This window comes from Stegostoma tigrinum, chromosome 2, assembly GCF_030684315.1.
Source record: "Stegostoma tigrinum isolate sSteTig4 chromosome 2, sSteTig4.hap1, whole genome shotgun sequence".
Classification (NCBI taxonomy): Eukaryota; Metazoa; Chordata; class Chondrichthyes; order Orectolobiformes; family Stegostomatidae; genus Stegostoma; species Stegostoma tigrinum.
In genome coordinates this window covers 45,153,953-45,180,244 of record NC_081355.1, presented here as the reverse complement: position 1 = coordinate 45,180,244, position 26,292 = coordinate 45,153,953, and the positions used below count along the sequence as shown (strand labels likewise).

The 26,292-nt window shown below is 42.7% G+C and overlaps 1 protein-coding gene across 1 annotated transcript in view; it reads right to left on the bottom strand.

Moving 5' to 3' along the window:
- LOC125465759 (E3 ubiquitin-protein ligase MARCHF11-like) overlaps positions 1 to 26,292 on the bottom strand; it is a 158,100-nt gene that overhangs the window by 42,798 nt on the left and 89,010 nt on the right. The window contains exon 3 of the mRNA XM_048559556.1: positions 23,811 to 24,003. Within this exon, the coding sequence (XP_048415513.1) occupies positions 23,811 to 24,003 (193 nt within the window). The remainder of the gene's footprint in view (positions 1 to 23,810; positions 24,004 to 26,292) is intronic.

The following is a 26,292-nucleotide window of genomic DNA, read 5'->3' as shown; positions in this document are numbered from 1 at the left end:
GGCAGGGTGTGAGGAATGTGTTGCGGGAAATGCGGGAGACGCGATCAAGGGCGTTCTCGACCACTGCGGGGGCAAAGTTGCGGTCCTTGAAGAACATGGACATCGGGGATGTGCGGGAGTGGAATGTCTCATCCTGGGAGCAGATGCGGTGCAGGCAGAGGAATTGGGAATAGGGGATGGAATTTTTGCTGGAGGGTGGGTGAGAGGAGGTGTATTCTAGGTAGCTGTGAGAGTCAGTAGGCTTGAAATGGACATCAGTTTCCAACTGGTTACCTGAGATAGAGACTGAGAGGTCCAGGAAGGTGAGGGATGTGCTGGAGATGGCCCAGGTGAACTTGAGGTTGGGGTGGAAGGTGTTGGTCAAGTGGATGAACTGTTCGAGCTCCTCTGGGGAGCAAGAGGCGACGTCGATAGAGTCATCAATGTAACGGAGGAAGAGGTGGGGTTTGGGGCCTGTATAGGTATCAATGTAACGGAGGAAGAGGTGGGCTTTGGGGCCTGTGTAGGTCCAAACCGCCCCAAGAGGATCCCCCTCGTTCTCACATACCACCAGCCCAGCTTGCCCCGCCTCCCTAACCTGTTCTTCCTCTCACCTATCCCTCCCTCCCACCGCAAGCCGCACCTCCATTTCCTACCTACTAACCTCATCCCACCTCCTTGACCTTCCATCTTCCCTGGACTGACCTATCCCCTCCCTACCTCCCCACCTATACTCTCCTCTCCACCTATCTTTTTTTCTCTCCATCTTCGGTCCGCCTCCCCCTCTCTCCCTATTTATTCCAGAACCCTGTCCCCATCCCCCTCTCTGATGAAGGGTCGAGGCCCAAAACATCAGCTTTTGTGCTCCTGAGATGCTGTTTGGTCTGCTGTGTTCATCCAGCTTCACACTTTGTTATCCATCATTTAACCTCGGTGGATTGTGCACTCGTGGACTGGCCATGCTAAATTGCCCATAGTATTCAGCGGGGTGTGGGCTATAGGGGGATGTGTCTGGGTCGGTTGCTTCAAGGTCTGCTGTGGACTTGTTGGGCCAAACGGCCTGTTTCCACACTGTAGGGAATCTAATCTAATCTAATCTAAATCTAATAACCAAAAGTGTAATTGCACGATTAGCTAATATTCCTGACATGAGAATTTGACGGAGAAAGGCATTTCTGAGTGAAGAACAGTGGAGAAGACACAGAACATTCCAGAAGACATATCCTGACTGTAATTTCCAGAGACTAAGTTTTAAGTTTTTCTTTATTTAGTTGGTTTATATAAGTGAAACTTGTATTTATTCGAGCAGCAGGCCATTACAATTTTGATTGATTCAGAATTAGTTAGTTATTAAGGGATTTGTTAGTCGTTCTGTTAACTTGTTCACTTTTAGAGTCAGATATGCAAATTGTTACTTGGTGATTATAGAGTGACTGTTCATTTAGCTTCTCCTTCATAACAGATTGGGGAGTGAGAGGCAAGTTATACCACTTTTCATACTTCCTTTAACAGATTATGAGGCGAGGCAATCTTTTCTGGGTGCTTCGGTTTTAGTGATCAGAGTGGGGGTCACCCTCCAATTCATGACAGATTCGGGACTCAAGTCCAGGATCTGGCTGGATCGAGTACGGGATTTGAATAAATCTGAATGGATCTGGACAAGTTTGAACAGATTTGGGGTACGAAAGGTGGGAGCAGATTTAAACAGGCTTGGCGCTTGGTGTCCTAGATCTTTAAATAAAACTTAGATGAGAAGTGGAAAATCTGTTTAATTTCGGTTACTTGTGGTTCGTTAAATCAAACGTGAGGTAATGGCTCTTTCAATGAATATGAGTTTTTGGAGGGCGGAGTAAGTGACTTTGGGTGCTTTATAAAAAGTTGAGCAAGGAACAGCTGCTGGAATTGGCAGATAAGCTGGAGTTCGGGTTGCCTTTGTCTGTGATTGAAAAAAATGAGGTAATTACATCAATAGCTTGACATTTAAATTTGTTGGAAAGGCTATCAGACTCTTTGGAAATGGCTAGAATTCAATTGCAGATGAAGCAGCTTGAAAGGGAAAGGGAACTGTTTGAATTACAGTTACAAGCAGTTACAAAGAAAGAGAGAAAAATTGGAGAAGAGAGTGAGACTGAATTGCAGATTAAATCAGAAGAGAAAAAAAGGAAAGAATGTTCAAGTTGGAAAAGATGAAGCAGCTTGAATATGAGAAAGAAAAAGAGAGAGTTTGAACTTTAGACGTTGCTAATTAAACAGGATAGCTGACTTAAAATGATGGAACTAAAGGTAGAAAGACCTGATAAGGATCTACACAAATGTGTCAAAACACTACCAAAATTCAAATGATGCACAAGCCTTTTTCATTTCCTTTGAGAAATTGGCTAACCAAATGAACTGGCCAGAAACTGTGTGTATAATGTTAATTCAGACCAAATTGGTAGGCAGGGCTAATGAGGTGTTACAGCACTGTCAGAGGAGCTGTCAAGAGAAGATGAAAAAATAAAACAGGCTATTTTGAGAGCCTACAAATTGGGACTCGAAGTATATAGATAACAGTTCAGAAATATAAGGAAGAAAGCATGTCAGACTTATGTTGAATTTGAAAGAATTAAACACAGCAACTTCGATAGATGAGTGACAGCATTAATGATAGAGAAGACATATGAGGATCTTACAAAACTCATGTGAAGGAACAGAAAGTTAAAACAGCAAGAAGAGCTGCACAGATAGTAGACGAAAATGCATTTGTGCATAAATCAAAATATAACTTCCGACAGCAATTTCATTCTGCGAGTGATAGAGACTGGCAACGAAAAACAAAAAGTACATCATACTGAGAACAGTTTACCACATGTGGAAAAATAAACCCAATAAGATGGAAAAGAGGTGAAAGACCTCAGGTGTTTTCACTGCAATAATGTGGGACACACAATGTCACAGTTCTGGTGGATGAGAAGAAGCACTGGGGAGAAAAGGACATGGTAAAAGAGGTTAAACCAGTGGGATTAGTTGAGGCAATGAAGGAGAGCCCAAGAGAGGTCGAGAAGTTTTTTTGTTCTTTAGAAAATAGATAACAGGTTTTAAACAGAGGATCTCGATTGGCGCAGGCTGGGAGGGCCGAAAGGCCTGTTCCTATGCTGTGATTTTCTTTGTTCTTTGCGTTGCAGGTCAGTGGACAATGTAGTCACAGGGTGGAAAGTAAGATAGTGTCCAATCTCTTCAAAGACTTCCCCTCTGTGAATAAGGTTCACTCAAGAAGAACAGGCAGAGAAGGTAAAGAAGTTAAAATAATGGTCTTTAATGGTAAGAGATGAAAGTATTTGCACTTGTTCTGAAATGTTACCTGAGAGAGTGATAATCTATGCAATAAATTGAAAAAGATTTAGTGTTCCCTGTATAAGGTAAGGCTGCAAAGTCCAATCAATACTGGGGAAGTGACAGTGGGAGTGATTGAAAGACTGTCTATTTTAGGAATACAGTTTGTTCTTGGAAACGACCTAGCCAGATCAAAGGTGGGAGTGATACACATTGTAGTGGAGATGCCGAAAGAAAACCAGAAACTGAAAAATTAAAAGAAAAATACTCTGGAATTTTTCCTTGCTGAGTGGTGACAAGATCTGATAGACATAAGTTAAAGCAAGAAGGGAAAACCAAAGAGAAAGATGAATGAGTTGAGGTCCAGTCGGCTGATGAAATGGTAAAGGAAGAATCTTAGCAGGTAAAGGATCAGGCAGGGGTGTTTGGTTCTGAAAGACTAATGGAATTACAACAAAAAGATGAGACAATAAAAAAAACATAAAGCCTACTTGGAAAAGGATTCAAAATGTATTCCAGAATGCTATTATATTAAGGATAAAATCTTAAGGCAGAAATGGAGACCTTGGCAGATTGATGCAGAGGAGGAATCGGTGGAAGTTCATCTGATTGTATTGCCGGTAGCATACAAACAATAAGTACTGCAGGTAGCGCATAAATTACCTGTTAGAGGTCATCTAGGAGTGAGGAAGACTCAGACTAAGATTTTTAAAAAAAGCTTTTCTACTGGCCTAGATTACATAAAGATGTGGTCGAATTTGTGGTACCTGCCATATGTGTCAGATGGTGGGAAAGACACAGGTAGTAACAAAACCAGCACCTTTATGCCAGTTCCACATTTGAACAACCTTTCATGCAAATTATGGTTGATTGTGTAGCTCCTCTAAACTTAAAATGGGAACCAGTATTTGTTAACAATAATGGATGTGAGTACCAGATTTCTGGAAACAATTCCATTATGGAATGACAAGGCAAAAAAAGTTATGGAAGAGTTTCTTGCTTTCTTTACCCATTATAGGTAAATCTAGAGCAGTATGGTGGCTCAGTGGATAGCACTGCAGCATCACAGCACCAGGGACCTAGGTTCGGCTCCACCCTCAGGCGACTGTCTGTGTGGAGTTTGCACATTCTCCCTGTGCCTGCACGGGTTTCCTCCGGGTGCCCTGGTTTCCTCCCACAATCCAAAGATGTGCAGGCTAGGTGGATTGGCCATGCTAAATTGACCGTAGTGTTCAAGGATGTGTAGATTAGGTAGGTTTTAAGGGGATGGGTCTAGGTAGGATGCTCCAAGAGTCGGTGTGGACTTGTTGGGCCAAAGGGCCTCTTTCCACACTGCAGAGATTCTATGATTATGGGGTAGCCAGGGAGGTTCTATCAGACCAAGGATCCAATTTTACTGCTAAATTGTTTAAGAAGGTCATGGATAATTTAGGCATCCAACACTTTAAATCAAGTGCGTACCATCCTGAATACCAGAGAGCATAGGGAAGGTGGCATCAGACCCGACAGACGATGCTGAGGACTTATTTCCAGGATTACCCAAATGATTGGGATAAAGATATCCCGTTTACAGTATTTGTTATTTGAGATGCTCCAAATGAATCCAATCAGTTTACTCCATTTGAATTGATATTCAGACAAAAAGTAAGAAGGCCTTTAAAATTAATTAAGGAAAAGTTGATGAGTCCAAAGTCAGAGATCTCAGTTAGATTATGTATCTGAGGTGAGATAAGGATTAAACTGAGTACGTGAATTAGCTAGATAAGATCTTAAGGTGGCACAGCATCTAATAAAGCAAGAAGCAGATAAGAAATCTAAAATTTGTATGTGTTGTTGTTATCAGTGGTACGAGATCCCTTCAAAGCAAGGTTTTGTGGTCCACATCAGATTGAGAAGAAGCCAGGTAAAGTATTTGGTAAAGATGCCAGAGAGTAAAAACATTTATTGATTATGTATGTGAACATGCTGAAATCTTATTATGACAGGGAAAGGGAACTGAAGAAACATACCAGTTACTGCCACTCAGAATGAGGAATCAAATCCAAATGATTTGCATTTTGATGTGCCCCAGAATAAATTGAATAACAAGGAAGAATGGGATAAGCTAAGAATGGGATAATCTAGCTCAGGAACAGAGAACTGAATTGTAAAGCTTGTTGCAACACTATGAGGATATATGTAGAAATAGAACAGGGAGGACTAATAGTATAGTACATGCGGGGGAATGCTGTTCTAGTAAAACATCACCCTACAGGCTGAATCCTCTCAAAGCAGCACAGGTAGAGAAGGAAGTGGAAGCAATGCTCCAACATGACATAATTGAGCAAAGTTAAAGTGAGTGGAGTTCACTGATCATGTTGGTTCCCAAACCTAATGGTACTGAACAATTCTACATAGATTATCAGAACGTCAATGCTGTGACGAAATCAGAAAAGTTGGACGAGCCACTTACATCACAGAGTTGGACTTACTTTGAGGTTACTAGCAAGTACCTTTGTCAGTCAAAGTGAAAGAAATTTCTACATTTGTAACTGCAAATGGGCTGTATCAATTTAAAGTGATGCCCTTTGGAATGAAAAATGTACCAGCGACATTTCAAAGACTTATGAACAGAGTTGTGGCTGGATTCACTAATTGTGCCATCTATATAGATGACAGTAAACTTTAGTCACTTGTGGGCAGATCACATGGCACATTTGGATGCGCTCTTTGAGACAGTATAGAAGACAGAGTTGGTCATAAATGTGGCAAAGACAGAATTCACCAAAGCAGAAGTGAGATTCTTGGGACACAATATTGGACACGGATGGAAGACACCGAGGAACGCGAAGACGAAGGCCATCAAGGTATTTGTAAGACCATCCTCGAAGAAGGAGATGCCATGATTTTTGAGACTGAGCAGATTCTACAGGAAATTTGTACCAAACTTTAGTAGCACTCAGGAAAAGGAGAATATTGTAGAGGAGAAGACTGAGTTATGGGCTATTAGAATTGAAAGGGTTGAGGTTAGTAAGGAGGAGCTGTTATCAATTCTAGAAGGTGTGAAGGTAGATAAATCCCCTGGGCCAGATGGGACTTTTCTGAGGATTCTCTGGGAAGCTAGGAAGGAGGTGGCGGAGCCTTTGGCCTTGGTCTTAGAGTCCTCATTGTCTACAGATTTAGTACCAGAGGACTGGAGGATTGCAAATGTTGTGCCCTTGTTCAAGAAGGGCAGTAGAGATGACCCATATAATTATAGACCTGCGAGCCTTACGTCTGTTGTAGGAAAAGTTTTGGAAAGGATTATAAGAGATAAGATTTATAATCATCTAGCAAACAACAATTTGATTGGATATAGTCAACATGGATTCATCAAGGGCAGGTCGTGTCTCACAAACCTTATTGAGTTTTTTGAGAAGGTGACCAAGCATGTGGATGAAGGTAGGGCAGTTGACATGGTGCACATGGACTTCAGCAAAGCCTTTGATAAGGTTTCACATGATAGGCTATTGGAGAAAATGCGGAGGCACGGGGTTGAGGGTGATTTAGCAGTTTGGATTAGAAACTGGCTTTCTGTAAGAAGGCAACAAGTGGTGGTTGATGGAAAATATTCAGCCTGGAGTCCGGTTACTAGTGGTGTGCCTCAAGGATCTGTTTTGGGACCACTGCTGTTTGTCATTTTTACAAATGACTTGGACGCAGGCATAGCTGGATGGCTTAGCAAGTTTGCAGATGACACTAAAGTCAGTGGAGTGTGGAAGAATGTTGCAGGGAGACTTGGATAAACTGCAGAATTGGGCTGAAAGGTGGCAAATGAAGTTCAATGCGGATAAATGTGAGGTGATTCACTTTGGGAAGAATAATAGGAAGGCAGAATACTGGGTCAATGGTAAGATTCTTGGTAGTGTGGATGTGCAGAGGGATCTTGGTGTCCATGTACATACATTCCTGAAAGTTGCCACCCAGGTTGACAGTGCTGTTAAGAAGGCTTATGGTTTGTTAGGTTTTATTGGTAGAGGGATTGAGTTCTGGAGCCGTGATGACATGCTGCAATTGTACAAAACGTTACTGCAGCCTCGCTTGGAATATTGCGTGCAGTTCTGGTTACCCCATTACAGGAAGGATGTGGAAGCATTGGAAAAGATGCAGAGGAGATTTACCAGGATGTTGCCTGGTCTGGAGTAAAGGCCTTATGAACAAAGGCTGAGGGACTTGGGTCTGTTCTCATTGGAGAGAAGAAGGCTAAGAGGGGATTTAATAGAGACATAGAAGATGATCAGAGGATTAGATAGGATGGACAGTGAGAGTCTTTTTCCGAGTATGATGACGTCAGCTTGTACGAGGGGGCATAGCATCAAAATGAGGGGTGATAGATTTAAGGCAGATGTCAGAGGCAGGTTCTTTACTCAGAGAATGGTAAGGGCATGGAACGCCCTGCCTGCCAATGTAGTTAACTCAGCCATATTAGTGGCATTTAAACAGTCCTTGGATAAGCAGATGGATGATGATGGGATAGTGTAGAGGGATGGGCTTAGATTAGTTCACAGGTTGGCACAACATTGAGGCCGAAGGGCCTGTTCTGCGCTGTATTGTTCTCTGTTCTATGTTCTATGGTGGCAATGCTGATGGATTTGTTGAAGAAGAACATGAAATTTCGGTGGATAGAAAAATGCCAGGAAGCATTTCAGAATGTAAAAGTAGTGTTAGCTATCGTACCAGTTTTTGCCATGCCAAAATTCTTAAGCTTTTAAAGTCGCCATCAACGCAAGCGATGTAGCGGTTGGAACTGCGTTGTTACAGGAGGATGTAGGGGTTGGAGCTGTGCTGTTCCAGGAAGATGCAGGGGTTGCAGCTGTGTTGTTACAGGAGGATCATTGCAGAACTGAAAGGCCAATTGGTTATTTTTCAAAGGAACTCAATTTCCATCAGAGAAAATATTCGACCACTGAAAAAGAGTTATTGAATTTGGTGCTAGCCTTAGAACATTTTAATGTTTATGTTGCAAAAAAATCAGAGATGGTTGTGTACCCTTTGACATTTTTGGAAAGATTTAAAGACAAGAACATAGAACATAGAACAGTACAGCACAATACAGGGCCTTTGGCCCACGATGTTGTGCCAAACTTTTACCCTAAGTCTAATGTCTTTCTAACCTCCATCCCAACCTTATACTATCATCCATATGCCTATCTAATAGACGCTTAAATGCCCCTAATGAGGCCATAAGACCGTAAGACATAAGAGTGGAAGTAAGGCCATTCGGCCCATCGAGTCTACTTCGCCATTTAATCATGGCTGATGGGCATTTCAACTTGACTTCCCTGCACTCTCCCCATAACTCTTAGTTCCTTGTGAGATCAAGAATTTATCAATCTTCGCCTTAAAGACATTTAACGTCCCGGCCTCCATGGCAATGAATTCCACAGGGCCACCACACTCTGGCTGAAGAAATGTCTCCTCATTTCCGTTTTAAATTTACCCCCTCTGATTTTAAGGCTGTGCCCATGGGTCCCTGTCTCCCTGCCTAACAGAACCAACTTCCCAGCATCTACCCTTTCTAAACCATACATTATCTTGTAAGTTTCTATTAGATCTCCCCTCAACCTTCTAAACTCTAATGAATACAAAACCAGGATCCTCAGGCGTTCATCGTATGTTAAACCTACCATTCCAGGAATCATCTGTGTGAATCTCCGCTGGACACACTCCAGTGCCAGTATGTCTTTCCCGAGGTGTGGGGCCCAAAATTGGACACAGTATTCTAAATGGGGCCTAACTAGACCTTTATAAAGTCTCAGAAGCACATCACTGCTTTTATATTCCAACCCTCTTGAGATAACCAACAACATTACATTCGCTTTCTTAATCACGGACTCAACCTGCAAGTTAACCTTTAGAGAATCCTGGACCAACACTCCCAGATCCTTCTGTACTTCTGCTTTATGAATTTTCTCACCGTTTAGAAAATAGTCCATGCCTGTATTCTTTTTTCAAAGTGCAAAACCTCGCATTTGCTCACGTTGAATTTCATCAGCCATTTTCTGGACCACTCTCCTAAACTGTCTAAATCTTTCTTCAGCCTCCCCAACTCCTCAGTACTACCTGCCTGTCCACCTATCTTCGTATCATCGGCAAACTTTGCCAGAATGCCCCCAGTCCCTTCATCCAGATCATTAATATATAAAGTGGTCAGCTGCGGCCCCAACACTGAACCCTGCGGGACACCACTTGTCACCGGCTGCCATTCCGAAAAAGAGCCTTTTATCCCAACTTTCCACCTTCTATCAGACAGCCAATCCTCAATCCATGCCAGTAGCCCACCTCGAACATCATGGGCCCTCACCTTACACAGCAGCCTCCCATGAGGCACCTTATCAAAGGCCTTTTGGAAGTCTAGATAGATAACATCCACTGGGGTTCCCTGGTCTAACCTACTTGTTACCTCTTCAAAAAATTCTAACAGGTTTGTCAGGCATGACCTCCCCTTACTAAATCCATGCTGACTTGTTCTAATCCAACCCTGCACTTCCAAGAATTTAGAAATCTCATCCTTAACAATGGATTCTAGAATTTTACCAACAACCGAGGTTAGGCTAATCAGCCTATAATTTTCCATCTTTTGTCTTGATCCTTTCTTAAACAAGGGGGTTACAACGATTTTCCAATCATCTGAGACTTTTGCTGACTCCAGTGACTTTTGAAAGATCACAACCAAAGCCTCCACTATTTCCTCAGCTACCTCCCTCAGAATTCTAGGATGTAGCCCATCCGGGCCAGGAGACTTATCAATTTTTAGACATTTTAGCTTTTCTAGCACTTTCTCTTTTGTAATGCCCACCATACTCAACTCTGCCCCCTGACTCTCCTTAATTGTTGGGATACTATTCATGTCTTCCACTGTAAAGACTGATGCAAAGTACTTAAGTTCTTCAGCTATTTCCTTATCTCCGATCACTAGCCTTCCAGCATCAATTTGGAGTGGCTCAATGTCTACTTTTCCCCCTCGTTTTTTTTTTATGTATCGAAAGAAACTTTTACTATCATTTCTAATATTACTAGCTAGCCTAACTTCATATTTGATCTGCTCCTTCCTGATTTCTCTCTTTGTTATCCTCTGTTTTTGTAGCCTTCCCAATCTTCTGATCTCCCAGTGCTCTTGACTACTTTATAGGCTGTCTCTTTTCCTTTGATACATTTCCTGACTTGCTTTGTCAGCCATGGCTGTCTAATCCCGTGCCCCCTCCTCCCCCCGGATAATCTTTTGTTTCTTTGGATGAACCTCTGTACTGTGTTGTCAATTACATCTAGAAACTTCTGCTATTGTTGGTCTACTGTCTTCCCCGGTAGGCTCTGCTTCCAGTCGATTTTCGTCAGTTCCTCTATCATGCCCCTGTAATTACCTTTATTTAACTGTAACACCATTACATCTGATTTTGCCTTCTCTCTTTCAAACTGCAGACTGAACTATGATCGCAGCCTTCTAAGTGTTCCCTTACTTTAAGATCTTTTATAAAGTCTGGCTCATTACATAGCACTAAGTCCAGAATAGCCTGCTCTCCTACGGGGTCCATCACAAGCTATTCCCAAAAGCCATCCTGTAAACATTCCATGAATGTTCAGCCGACTCCACTACCCTCTCCAGCGATTATTCCATGCCCCTCCCACTCTCTGAGTAAAGAACCTACCTCTGACATCTCCCCTATATTTACCTCCACTCACTTTAAAACTATGGCCCCTCGTAATAGCTACCTCCACCCTAGGAAAAAGTCTGTGGCTGTCCGGGCTATCTAAACCGCTGATCATTTTGTACACCTCCATCAAGTCATTAGTTAGGTAAATATGACAGGCAAAGATTGAAATAGTTGGGACATTAGCAGATAACTCAGGTTGTTTTTTTCTGAAGCAGCAGAGGCTGAGGGGAGACTTGATGGAAATCTGTAGGATTATGAGATGTGCAGGTGGGGTTGATGGTGGGAATCTGTTTCCCAGAGTTGAAATGTCTAATGTGACGAGGCCTGTATTTAACGTGACAGGGGGAAAGTTCAAGGGAGATGTCGGGAGCAGATTTGTTTTAAACAGAAATTGATCAGAGTCTGGAATATGTTGCAGGAGATGGTGGTGGAGGCAGATACAATATGGGCGTTTGGGGGACTTTTAGATACGCACATGAATGTGCAGGGAATGGAGGGATATGGACCAAGGGCAGGTGGAAGGGATTAGTTTCATTTGGCATGTTTGGCACAACATTGTGGGCCAGGGGGCCCTTTCCTGTGCTGTACTGTTCTGTGTTCTATGAGGGCGGTGCCGTGGCACAGTGGTTGGCAATACTGCTTCGCAGCGCCGGGGACTTGCATTCGGTTGTAGCTTTGGGTGGCCTTTGGTGTGGGATTTGCACATTCTCTACGAGTCTCTGTGGGTTTCCTTTGGGTGCTCTGGTTTCCTCCTGTGGTCCAAGCATGTGCAGGCTAGGTGATTTAGCCATGGGAAATATGGTGTTGCAGGGGTAAGTGTGTGATGTTCTTCAGAGGGCCAATGTAACTTGATGGGCCGAAAGGTCTCTGTCCACACTGTAACGATTCTGTGATTCTAATGAGCTTAGAAAAAAATACACTAGACTATTTCATTGCAGTCTTAAGTTAGAAATATTTAATGTTTTTTCATTTTCATTCATAGGCAACATTTACTGCCCATCCCTTATTGTCCAGAGGGCAGTTAGGCATCAATCACATTGCTGTGCGTCTGGTGTCATATGTAGGCCAGACAAGGTAAGGATAGCAGTTTCCTCCCCTAAACCAGACAGACTTTTTCAACAATCAACTTTCAGTCTTCATTAGATTCTTAATTCCAGATATTTACCGAATTTAAATTCCACCATCTGCCAGGGCAGGATTCAAACCTGGGGTCCTATCTGGGTCTCTGGATTAACAGTGCAGCAATGATACCACTAGACCATCACCTCCCCAGTTACAGATTTATATGTTGCTGGTCACGAAAATGTAATGGCAGATGTGTTATTGCAGGTTTAAAAAGAAAATGTGTATAACGGATAGAAACGAGTGTTCGATGTTTGATATGAATGTATATAGAATGTGTAACCCGAGGCTAATGACCCATGTATCTAGTAATAATGCTGTTAAGATTTCAGAAAGAAAAAGCCATCTCTTCATCATTTCTTAAGGGGGAGGTGTTGTGCAGTTGAGTAAAATACTTGTGGATTGCAAGGCAGGACGTTAGAATTTGGCATTGTTAAAACATTCATGGTTATAAAATGGTAGTGGTGGTAGGTCTGAGTAGGATGCTCTTCAGATGCTACATCACTGCAGCAATGAGGGAAGATATCCTAGAAGGGCCCTCAAATGAGTCATATGGGTAGAGGTTAGAAGTCAAAAAAAGGGGTGATTACCTTGCTGGGATTATACTTCAGGCCTCCCAACAGTCAGAGGAAGATACTAGAGCAGATATATAAGCAAGTCACAGAAAAGTGTGAAAGAAACAGGGTTATATGCTAAATTTTCCACAGAGTTCAGGGATGTGTAGATTAGGTGGGTTATGGGGAATGGGCCTGGGTGGGATGCTGTGAGGGTTGTTGTGGACTTGTTGGGCCGAAGGGCCTGTTTCCACACTGTAGTGATTCTGTGATCTATTCTATAGTTGTAGGGACTTCAAACGTGCTAATGTTAACTGGGATTATCTCAGTGCAAAAAGACCTGTTGGGTTTGAAGTTTTAAAGTGCATCCATGGAGACCATTTTGTGCCAATGTGCAGATAGTCCTGCGAGAGATGGGTCAGTGCTGGATCCAATCCTAGGGAATGAAGTTAGTCAAGTTGTTGAAGTTGCAGCATTTTGAAAATGGTGACCATCTGGATGTTTCAAAGTTAATACAGGAAGGGTTAAAGGATAGTACAGAATTGTGTGTAAACTGGGGAAGGCCAATTTCAACATCATTAGACGGGTTCTGGCAAAAATAGACTGGGACCTGCTGGTAAATCTACGTTTGGAAATTGAGAGTTAAAGTTTCAAACCAGCATAGTGAGAATTCAGAGCCAGCGTGTTCCTTTAAGAGTGAAGTGCAAGGGCTACAACTCCAGGGAACCCTGGATTCTGGGTATATCAAGAGTTTGATAAAGAAGGAGAAAGATGCATATGTCGGGTACAGCATACTAAAAACAGGGAAAGCCCTCAGAACTATAGGTAGTCCAGAGGGGTTTATAAAAAATAAGGGCAAAGAACAATTACAGCACAGGAACAGGCCCTTCAGCCCTCCAAGCCTGTGCCGATCCAGATCCTCTATCTAAACCTGTCACCTATTTTCCAAGGATCTGTATCCCTCTGCTCCCTGCCCATTCATGTATCTGTCTAGATACATCTTAAATGATGCTATCGTGCCGGCCTCTTATCACCTCTGCTGGCAACGTGTTCCAGGCACCCACCACCCTCTGCGTAAAGAACTTTCCATGCATATCTCCCTTAAACTTTCCCCCTCTCACCTTGAAATTGTGACCCCTAGTAATTGAGTAACCTACTCTGGGAAAAAGCTTCTTACTATCCACCCTGTCTATACGTCTAATGATTTTGTATACCTCAATCAGGTCACCCCTCAACTTCTGTCTTTCTAATGTAAATAATCCTATTCTACTCAACCTCTCTTCATAGTTAGCGCCCTCCATACCAGGCAACATCCTGGTGAACCTCCTCTGCACCCTCTCCAAAGCATCCACATCCTTTGGTAATGTAGCGACCAGAACTGTACACAATATTTCCAAATGTGGTCGAACAGAAGTTCTATCAAACTATAACATGACCTGCTAACTCTGTATTCAATACCCCGTCCGATGAATGAAAGCATGCCATATGCCTTCTTGACCACTCTATCCACCCGTGTTGCTACCTTCAGGGTACAATGGACCTAAAAAGGGTCAACAAACCAGATAGGCAGATAGGACGAAGAAAAATGACCACGGCATTTTATAAACAAACTCATGGAAGATGTGTCTAAGAGCAGAAGGCACAGTTTATGGGGAGGAGTAGATAGTTTTGAGGAGATGTGAAGAAAGAACTTATCACCCAAAGGATGATAGAAATATGAACATGCTACCTGACAGGACGATTGAGGGAAGTACTCTTGCAACATTTAAGAAGCATTGGGTGGAGCACTGAAAATACCAGGGCATAATAGGCTATGGACCCAGAGTGGATAATTAGGATTAGTGTAGTTTGGAGTCTGTTGGAGAAATAACTCCACACAGGCCAATATCCCACCACCAAGTCGCCCTTTATTTATACGTACATAGTACTTGATACTGGTCCAGCTAGCACAGAGCCGACTTCTAGAGTGAGCAGAACCCTTGATACTCCTGTTTTTATCTGTCAGAGATGGCTCCCTGTTTGGACCAGGTTGACATGACCAATCAGTGAACTCATGTTTAATGAGGTCCACGTGACTGACATCGTTCCAATCACTACATCTCTCCCTGTCTAAGTCCTGGGACGTAGGCCTATTCTTTTTCCTCTAACTATTCCTGGGACATATTCATATCAGGTCTGAGTCCTCCAACTCTGCCTCGGATACTAGTGGCATGTACTGGACCGTAGCCTGCTTCTTGTACCTGGACTGTCTCAACCTAAATTCATCTTTTTCTTCAGGTGATAATGGTATCAAGGCAGCATCATCTGCCATGTCTTCAGAGATTTCTTCAAAGCTAGGCAGAGGGGGTGAAGCCACTGGTTCTGGCAGCCATGACAGATGTTCAGAGCAGCTGAGTATGTGTTGGTCTTGCTCTATTTACAAGGTTGCTGCTTTCATGTGGTCCACTTGCTTGTCAGGACCACATCTCCTGCCAGAACGTTGTATGTCACAGGACATCACCTCACATGAATGATGCCTCTAACCCAGGGCCATTCCTGGATTGGCACCAAAGTTTGTCTCCTGATGTAAATTGCTTTTTTTCGCTTAGAGGAGTCTTATGTCAGGCATCGACATTCCTGATGCCATTTCACACCGCTTCCAACAGGTCCACGACGATCCGGTTTAACCTGGTGTGGAGTATTCTCCCCATTAGCAATTCTGTTGGAGCTCTCCCTGTAGTCACTTGAGGGGTGGTCTTAGAATCGAACAAGAACTGGGATAGTTAGGTTTCAAGTGAAGATGTCAGCTGTTTCTTTAAGCCTGCCTTCAAAGTGTGGACTGCTCTTTCCACCAGATCATTGGACGATATATGGCATGGAGCTGTCCTAACATGTTGAATGCCATTCAGCATTAGGAAATACTCAAATTCCCTGCTGGTAAATGATTACCTGTTGTCGGTGACCTACACCCCCAAGAGTTGTCCCCATATTTGACGAGTGAAATCTATGCACATCCAACCACTTTGAATGGGCGTCCACAATGACTAAAAACACAGAACCAATGAAAGGACTGATATAGTCAACTTGTAACTAAGTCTACGGTTTATCCAGCCATTTCCATGAAGGTGGTGGAACTGCTGATATATTTTTTGTCCCAGTTGGCATTCTGGGGCCTACCTCACCAATGCTGTGTTGGCATCTAATCCTGCCCACCACTCATAACTTCTCGCGAATATATTCATTTTTCAATCATCAAATCCCTACAGCGTAGAAGCAGGCCCTTCAGCCCACCAAGTCCACACCGACACTCAGAGCATCCCACCGACTCATACAACCCACCTAATCTACACTATGGACAATTTAGCATGGCCAGTCTGTCTAGGGTACACATCTTTGGACTGTGGGAGGAATCTGGAGCACCCGGAGGAAACCCACGCAGACACGGCAAACTCCACACAGACAGCTGCCCGAGGCTAGAATCAAACCCAGGTCCCTGGCAATATGAGACAACAGTGCTAACGACCGAGCATTTTTGAAATGCCTGGATGACTCTGGTGGACTTCAGCCAGTATCTGGCAGCAACCTTTGTTTGGAACAATCACTTTTACTCCCCATAACAATATACCATCCTCTACGGTGATCTGGTCTTGCTGGGTCTGGGTGTGAGGGCTCTTTTGTCTTCCCCATCACCACCATCCATTTCAGTCTTTCCAGGATGGGATCTTTTTATGTCCACTGTCTGGTATTGTCAGTGATAGTTGCAAGGGTGTCAAGAAAGTTTAAAACTAAAATAGACTCTTCCAGTGGCAGCACCACTGGTGGCACATCTGCCGGTGGGAGGCAGCTCAAAGCATCCACATTCACTACTTTGCCTCCTGGATGGTGTTCCAACTTGTAATTGTGCAAACTCAGAATAAGAGCCCACCGCTGAATTTGACCTGAAGATATGCGCAGCACAACCCTATCCTCTTAAAGTAGACCAAGCAGGGGTTTGTGATCTGTTACTATTACAAATTTAGATTCCTAAAGGTATTGGTTGAATTTCCTCACACCAAAGATGGCTGCCAAACCTTTCTGCTCTTTCTGGGCATATTTTTGTTTGGCATCAGCTAAAATTCAGAAAGCATACGTTATCGAGTGTTCCTCTCCACTGGGCCACCGGTTAACCAACACCACCCCAATATTGTAGTGGGAGGCATTGCATGTCAGCATGACACCTCGGTTGGGACCATAGTGTGCCAACACCTTAGATGACGATAGCTGCTTCTTCACTTCCTCAAACGCTACATCTTGGCTATGAGAGCATTTCCAAGGCTGTCCCTTTATCAGTAGATGTGAGGGTGGCGGGATGAAGCCCAGGTTACATATGAATTTTTTGTAATAATTCACCAATCCGAGGAAAAATGTAAACTCTGGTACTGACGTGGGAGCTGGGATGCCTTTGTTTGCCTTCATTTTACCTTCCAATGGGTATAACCCAATCTTGTTGGCTCTACAGCTCAAGTAGGTCACTTCGGGTGCCTAAAACATGCATTTTCCCTCCTAAGGCTTATCCTCACCTGGAGAAACATTTAAGTACTACGTCCAAGTTTTCTCAACAGTCTTTATTGTTCTTCTTGGTTATTAGCATGACATCCAGACTAGTGGCAATCTGGGGCAGACCAATAAGATGTTCTCCATCATCTATTAGAATATGGCACAGGCTGATAATACCCCAAAAGGCAGTCTTGTATATTGATACAAACCATTTAGGTATTAATTGTATCATACTTCTGGGATCCTTGTCCAATCATAATTCCAGGTACACATGGCGGACATGAGTCCAGCCTTATGAAGGACAGCCACCCCACCAGTTTTGCGTTTCAGTTCTCTATGCAAAGGATTGAGTATTTATCCAACAGCAAAAAACTGTTTGAAATCCGCACAAAGGTGAACCAACGCATAGGACTTCACAATCAGTATGACTGGTGCTGTCCATTCCTAAAGCTGTACTAAGTTAATGATTACTTTGCTTTCCAACTTCTGATTTCTGTCTCTACACTTGCACGTAAAGCAAATGGCGCTGGGCGGGCCTTGAAGAATTGTGGAATTGCTTCTTGCTCAACATGTAAAGTGGCCTTGGCCCCTTTGATAGTCCCTAGCCCTTCATGAAAAACCTCTGGGTAGTTAATTAGGACTTCACTCAGGTAGCCATCTTCAAAGCGAAAAATGTGGAGCCACGTAAGTTGAATCTTTCTCAACCAACTTTGCTCCATCAAAGGCTGGGTCTGAGGTTTTTACTACAATGAGTGGTAACTGAACCAGTTGCTTCTCATAAGAGCCCAGAAGCAAAGTTTGCATCCTTAATCTGTACAGGTTCTCAGCCTGGCCGAGGTCTTACTCAAGCTTGAGGGGGGTGGAGTGTAGGACGAATTTTGGTAAGACTGGTTCCACAATCACTGACACAGCTGCACTGTATGGCCATTTAACAAAACATTTATTTTGATAGGTTCTGATTTGGATGTCCAAGTTAATGGTTCCAAACCAGCTGTAGGTGAACTTTCCAGGGTGTGCATTCTCCTGGATACCGGCCTATGGGTTCTCTTACACAATTCAGGCCTATGGAACTCCTTTCAAGTTTGCATACTGTCAGCAACAATAATGGTCTGCCAGCCTGAAGAAAATTTTAAGTATTTGGCCGAGGCTTGGCTCTGCTTTGGGATTAACCTGGGGTCGAGGGCTGGCCTAGAGTCCCTCTGTTCAGGACAGGTCCTGAGTGAGGCTATGCAATTACCCCCAAGCTCAGTTGGCCTGGTAAGAATGTCTACTTCCATCAGCATACCCTGTAACTCACATCTCCACTTGCTGCATTTTTGAATGACAAAGCCAGTTGTAGTGCCTATTTGAAGTCCAGTTGGGCTTCAGCTAATAGGCGCTTTTGCATGGTTACATCATTAATCCCATGTCAAATATCTCTCAGCATCTCATTATGTGTTAAACCAGAGTCACATGCCAGTCGTCTTAACTGCATCAAAAATCCTGATCCAATTCCCCTAGCTCACAAGCTGCCAAGTAAAAATGATAGCATCTCAGAATTAGAGGTTGTTTGGGTTTGTAATATACCTTAACTAAATCCATTAACTCTTGACACATTTTAGTATGTGGTGCCTCAGGAAATGTTAGGCTCCTAAAAACCACAAAATCTATGGGTCCATAAGTCTTCAGGAGAATTACTAGTTGCTTTTTATCTGTCCCAATTCACTTGCCTGAAAAAAAGTACTCTTTCCACATATGGCAGAATTGAATGAGTCAAGTTTCCCAAATAATGGCATGATGCCAGAAATGCCTACTCCAACTCAAAGACGACTGTTGAAAACAAATCTCTTCTGGAGCATGTTTTCTCTCATCACCTTTAAACTAACTCCATGAAGTCTGACATCCCATTACCAAGTCCCCTTTATTTACATGTGCATTGTACTTGACACTGGTCCAGCTAGCTCAGACCTGCCTCCTAGAGTGAACAGAACTCCGGACACTCCTGTTTATATATGTCAGCCACGTTTCCCTGACTGGACCAGGTTAACAGCTCTAATCAGGGAACTCATATTATATACGATCCATGTGGCTGACCTTGTTCCAATTACTACCATTGCTCAGCACAGACATGGTGAGCCAAAGTGTCTGTTTCTATGCTATATAACTCTATGATGTTCATTAACTACAAAGGTTTTTACAACAATCAACAGTAGTTTCACAGTTATGATTACTCAGTGTTGTTTTACATGCCAGTTGCGTTCGTGGCAACAGTGCAGTGGTGGGATTTGAACACATATTTTGGGGTGGTGATGGAATTACCACTACAACTCAGAACTCAGCTGATTTTCTGGGGACCCTGGTTCAAATCTTGCCAGATGGTGACATTTGAATTCAATTTTAAAAAACTGGAATTAAGAACCTACCGATGATCATGAAACTTCTGCCAATTGTCAGAAAACCCCGTCTGGCTCACTAGTGTCCGTCAAGCAAGGAAATCTGCCATCCTCTGACCCGCAGCAATGTGGTTGTTTCTCAACTGCTGTCTGAAATGGCCAAGCAAGCCACTCAGTTCAAGGGCAGACAGGAATGGGCAATAAATGCTAGCCAGCCAGAGAACACATGTCCTGTGAGTGTTCATTAAAACAAAATTCCCTGAGTTTTAGTAGGAACATAGGAGCAGTAGTAGGCTATTCAATCCTTTGAGGATATTCTGTAATTCAATGAGATCATGACTCATGGCTCTCCATATAACTTCCTTTGGCCGATGTTCCTTAAGACCTTTGCTTAACAAAAATGTATCTATCTCAGATTTAAGATTAACAGCTGATCCAGCAACTAGTACCATTTGTGGAACAGAGTTCCAAACAGTACTGACAATGTGCAGAAGTACTTCTTAACAACTTTCCTGAGCTGCCCTGTCCTAATTCTCAGACCATGACCCCTAGTTTTAGAGTCCCAATCAGTGGAAATAGTTTATCGTTATCTACCCTGTCATTTCCTGTGAATATCTCAAAGACCAATCAGATCACTTTTAGCTTTCCAAATTCTAGAGAAAACAGGCCTTGTTTGTATAATCTCCCCTCATTACCTAAGCCTTGTGGTCCAGGTATCAGTCTTGTAAACCTACATTGTACTAATATGTCCTTCCTTAGATCTGCCCAGATCTGCTCACAATACTCAAGGTGAGGTCTAACCAGGGCTTTGTATATCTGTAGCATAATGTCTGCATCTTTGTGCACCAGTTCTCTAGATATAAAGGCCAGCACTCCATTAGATTTCTTGATTATTTTCTACACTTGTTCATGACATTTTAAACATCTATTCACCTGAGCCCCTGGGTCACTTTGGATATCCACTGTACTTAACTTCATACCATGAGGGCAGCGACTGTCTGTGAAGTTTACGTGTTCTCTCTGTGTCTGAATGGGTTTGCTCTGGTTTCCTCCCACAGTCCAAAGATGTGCAGGTTAGGTGCACTGGCCATGCTAATTTTCCCATAGTGTCTAGGGTGGGAAATGCAGGGATAGGGTAGAGTTGGGTTGCTCTTCGCAGATTTGAAGTGGACTTGATGGGCCAAATGGTCTGCTTCTGCACTGTAGGTATTCTATGATTTCTGTGATCTAGAAATACCCTGATCCATCCTTCTCTGGTGCACAATGGATACCCTCGCACTTGGTTACATTGAAGTCCATAGGCCACAGTTTTGTCCATTCGCCTCATCTATCAATATGCCTTTGTAAATTTTTGTTGTCATCTACAATGCCGCCTAACTTTGTGTCATCAGCAAATTTGGATATATGACTTCCTCTGTCATTAGTGTGAATAACTGAGGCCCTAGCACAGATTCTTGTGGGAGACCACTGGTCACATCCTGCCAATTTGAGTTTATGCCAACTTGCCATTATCCATACTTTGTATGACCTGACACTCAACCTATTTCTCAGCCATGTCAATAATTAGCCCTCAAATCTATGGGCTTCTAATTTAGTTAACAATCTCTTATGTGGGAGTTTATCAGATGCCTTCTAGAAATACATATAAACATCATCCCCTGTCCGTTACCTCAGACACATTTTCAAAAACTTCAATAAGGCTTGTCAGCATGACCTCCCTACGTGAATACATGCTGGCTCTCCCTGATTAATTGAAGGTTTTTGGGGTGTTCAGTTGTTCTGGGCTCTGGATTAAGAGTGCAATGATATTGCCACAACACCACCGTCAACCTAACTTTTAGACAATGCCATCCCAACAATCCGACACCCAATGGAAGAGGTTGTCTCTCTCCAACCTATGTGTGCCTCACGTATTTTGAAACATCAGTTAAATCATCCTTCCTAACATTGTAACTTCAGCAAATACAATCCCAGTTTGTGTAATCTTTCCTTTTCATTAACAAACGGAGTTATCAACTTGTTCACCGAGCTGGCTTGTTTTCATTCAGTGAACAAAAACAAGCCAGCTCAGCAGCAAGTCAACAAGCTCATCCACAACCCGACCTACAGATCTTTACCAAAACTTTTATTGGAGTTATCATTTGACAATTCTCTCGAGGCCAATATATCTTTTCTATAGATTTCTGTTGCTTTAGCCAACAATTCCTATAGGGCAATTAATCAAATATCTTCTGGAAGGCCATATAAATAACATCCATTGACATTTCCCAACACGTCTTTAAAATGTTATGCGGATACCTCAAATTTCTTATGTAGAATTATAGAGTTATATAGCACGGAAACAGATCCTTTGGTCTGACTTGTCCATGTCAACCAGATATCCTGAATAAACCTAGTCCCATTTGCCAGCATTTGGCCCATATCCCTCTAAACCCTTCCTATTCATATACTCATCTAGATGCCTTTTAAATGTTGTCATTGTACCAGCGTCCATCACTTCCTCTGGCAGCTCATTCCGTACATGCATCACTCTTTCCATGAAAAAGTTGCCCCTCACGTCTCTTTTAAATCTTTCCCCTCTCAACTTAAACCTCTAGTTTTGGACTCCCTTACCCCAGGGTAAAAGACCTTGTCTATTCACACTTTCAATGCCCCTCAAGAATTTATAAACCTCTATAAGGTCACCCCTCAGCCTCTGACAATCCAGGGAAAATAGCCCCAGTTTATTCAGCCTCTTCCTATAGCTCAAACTCTCCAAACCTGGCAACATCCTTGTAAATGTTTTCTGAATCCTTTCAAGTTTCACAACACCCTTCCCATAGCAGTGAGACCACAATAAAAACAACTTAAAACCACATTTCAATATTTCTTCCTCCAAAAAATTATTTAAGAGGATAGGACGCCCACTGAGTCAATTTAATGCCGTACAATAATTTTAAATATTTTCATCCAGAGCTGTAGCATCGTATCTTGTGCATTTTGATTTTCCAAACAGATTTTCCACATTTCAGTAGCAAATTCTGGCAGAAAGTATGTAAATATGGGAGTAGAAAATGGTTACTGTGGACTGTGACAACATTCATTAACATAGAGCATTATTGCCAACAATATCGAAATTTGCCTTCTCCCACACTGAGCAAAGTTAGTAGCTAATAACATAAAACTGGAAATTGGTTGGTCAGTGGTTAGCACTGCTGCCTCACAGTGCCAGGGACTCAGGTTCAAATCCAGCCTTCGGCAACTTTCTGTGTGGAAATTGCACATTCTCCCCATGGTGCAACATTCCTCCAGGTGCTCTGGTTTCCACCCACCATCCAAGGATATGCAGATTAAGAGGACTGGCCATGTAAAATTTCCCAAAGGGTCCAGGATTGTGTAGGTTAAGTGGATTAGCCATGGGAAATACGGGGTGGGGGGGCTAAGTCTAGATGGAATGCTCTTTGGAGAGTGGATGTAGACTTATTGGGCTGAATGGCCTGTTCCCACACCATAGGGATTCTATGATATTTATGGTACAACGGATGAATGCTGAATGCGATTAAATGATATAATGTGATTGAATGTATCACAGTCTGTAATTTTAAGGCAATGTTGATTCATGCATCATATCTAAACAAGTGAAAGGCAATCTCATAAAAGTTGTCCCATGACCTTTGACTTAGAACTTAGTAATTTTTCACACACCACATGTAAAAGTCGACCTTAGCTTTTCGGGATGAATGTCCATTGGCTACCCTACTTTCTTCTCATCACTACTTGCCCTTCATACACTCATTGGTAAAAACAGAGCTATTAGGAGACGCTGTCCAGGAAAGCCTGCTGTTGATCTTCATGTTTGGTAGATGCTTCTTGGCCCAATGCCCTGTCACAGCCCATGTCACTGAATGAGAAGGAAAAATCATCGAACTAGGACTCAGGATTATTTAGTACCGTCAAACTTTTTGTGCAAGCTGCTGAACTTCAGCAGATCAGATCTCACTTGGTTTTTGCATCTGTCATAGTAACAGGCCAATCAGTGGTCTCACCTAGATAGGCCAGCCAATCCATGTACAGGATATTGCATGGGCTCAAAGCAAACAGACATATCAGCCCTTCCAAAATATTATTTAGGTAAAAAGGTGAGTCTGAAGTTTTTGCCTAAAAAATGATCAAAGAATTTGACTTTTAAATTGGGCGAATATGGTGTTTTGAACAAATGAACACGTGCTCCCCTTTTATCAATGCTAATTTTACAGCTTTAATGAGCTAATAGAAATATTGATTTAATTCTTATGCATCCAACATACCTATGCAAACAAGGTCCATAAAGCCATACATTCCATAGCAGATCTGAAATAAGATGTCTCTTCGCTGCCAAATTGCAGCAGGACTGAATGCTGACCATAACAGCCAGGTCACACTTGCTATCAGAAAAAGGCAACCAAGGATCACTGCTATTATTTGAACTTTCTCAACCAAGGTCACTGTGATAGGTTCCCACTGCAGGAGAAAAAATATAATTTAATCTAGAGAGTATCAATAAATAAAAGTTAGCTTTTTCAAAAGCAAACACCACCTTTCATCCATATAGATGGTCTTCCACAACAATTAAAATACTTCTTTATAGTTACAACAAATAGTAGACTTTTTTATACAGTGTAATTCTGTTCTACAAATATGTTTAATGTGGCAAATACTAGGCTCCACAAGTAAAGGCAAATTATTATTAACAATATGCTGCCTTCATTCTATACAAGTCTCACTTCATAACTTTATTTGCTGTCGAGAGACCATCACTATTTTTCTTTTAGTTTTCTCATTTCTTTTGGCTTGGAACTGTGAGTTGAGATTCAGAGTTAATCTTTGAATTAGCAGTTTGTTTTAAGGAAGAGAACAAAGACATATATGTTTGTTGTTTGGGACCTGGCCTTGAAAATAATGCTAGTTAATTACTGTTCTAAGGACACTGTCTATAAATCAGCACCTAGCTCTTTTTATGCTCAGGGCTGTCAACTGGTTGGATGCTGAATTGGTCAATAAAGGGAGGATTGGTGCTAACCAATCTACCACAAAGAAAGAATGTTGATGGAAAAGAAAGAAAGGTGAACCAGTTATGACTGGGCTTTTGGCAGGAGGCTGTGTGATTTTTGAAGGCTTCTGGAAACTGTTGGTGTATTTTGCTCTCTGGATCTCTTGTTTTCTATCCAGTTACCAAAATTGAATGCTCTCGGGTAGAAAAAAGTCAGCCTAAAGAAATAAGTAAAAATTTCTTGGAGTGTGCTAAAACTATTTACATTTATTTATTCATTGTGGGATGTGGGCAAAACTGGTTGGCCAGCATTTATTGCCTGTCCCCCTAGTCGGCCTTGAGAAGGTGATGGTGAGCTGCCTTCTTGAACTGCTGTGGTCCACCTGCTATGGTTTGACCCATGATGCCATTAGGGAGGGAATTCCCAGATTTTTACCCAGTGACAGCAAAGAAAAGGTGATATATTTCCAAGTCACAAGGCTGAGTGGCTTGGAAGGGTATTTGAAGGTGTTGGTGTTCCCGTATATATGCCACCCTTGTCGTTCTAAACTGGTCATGGGTTTGGAAGGTGTTATCTGAGCAAGTTTGGTGAGTTTCTGTGGTGCATCTTGTACAGCTCACTGATTGGCCTCATACAATGACAGATTCAAGAACCAGGTTAAATCTGATCTGCTGAAGTTCAGCAGTCTGCACTCAAAAGTTCAACAGTGCTATATGATTCTGAGTCCTAGTTTGATGATGACATTTCCTTCTCATTCAGTGACATTGTGCATTGCTGATACTGAGTGTCAATGGTGGAGGCAGCAGATGCTTGTGGGTGTAGTGCCAATCAAGCAGACTGCTTTGTCCTAAATGGTGTCAAGCTTCCTTGAGCATTATTGGAGCTGCACTCATCCAGGCAAGTGGGGAGTATTTCAGCACAGTCCTGATTTGTGCCTTGTAGATGGTGGACAGGCTTTAGGGAGTCAGGAGGTCAGTTACTTGCCACAGTATTCCTAGCCTCCAAGCTGCTCATGTAAACACTGTGTTTATGTGGTGAGTCCAGTTGAGTTTCTGGTCAATGATAACCCCCAGGATATTGATAGTCGGTTTCAGTGATAGTAGCGCCATTGTATGCTAAACAGCAATGGTTAGATTGTCTCTTATTGGTGGTGGTCATATGGTAATGTTGTGGCGTGAGTGTTACTTGCCACTCGTCACTTGTTAGCCCAAGCCTGGATATTGTCCAGATCTTGTTGCATTTGAACAAGGGCTGCTTCAGTATCTGAGGAGTCGCAAATTGTGCTGGACATTATGCAATCAACAGCAAACATTCCCACTTCTGACTTTATAATGCAGGGAAGGTCATTAAAGACGCATTTGAAGATGGTTGGGCTGAGGACACCACCCTGAGGAACTCCTGCAGAGACGTCCAGGAGGTGAGTTTATTGACCTACAACAAACACAACCACCTTCCCATATGGCAGGTATGACTCTAACCACAAGAGAGTTTGCTCCCTGATACCCAGTGATTCCAGTATTGTGAGTGGTCCTTGATGCCACCTTGGTCAAATGCAGCTTTGATGTCAAAGGCTGTCACTCTCACCTCACCTATATAATTCAGCTCTTTTGTCCATGACCAAGGCTGTAATGATGTGAGGAGTTGAGTGGCCCTGGCAGAATCCAAACTGGGCATTGCTGAGCAGCTTATTGCTGAGCAGATGCTGCTTGATAGCACTACTGAGACCTTCAATCACATTACTTATAATCGATCGTTGGAT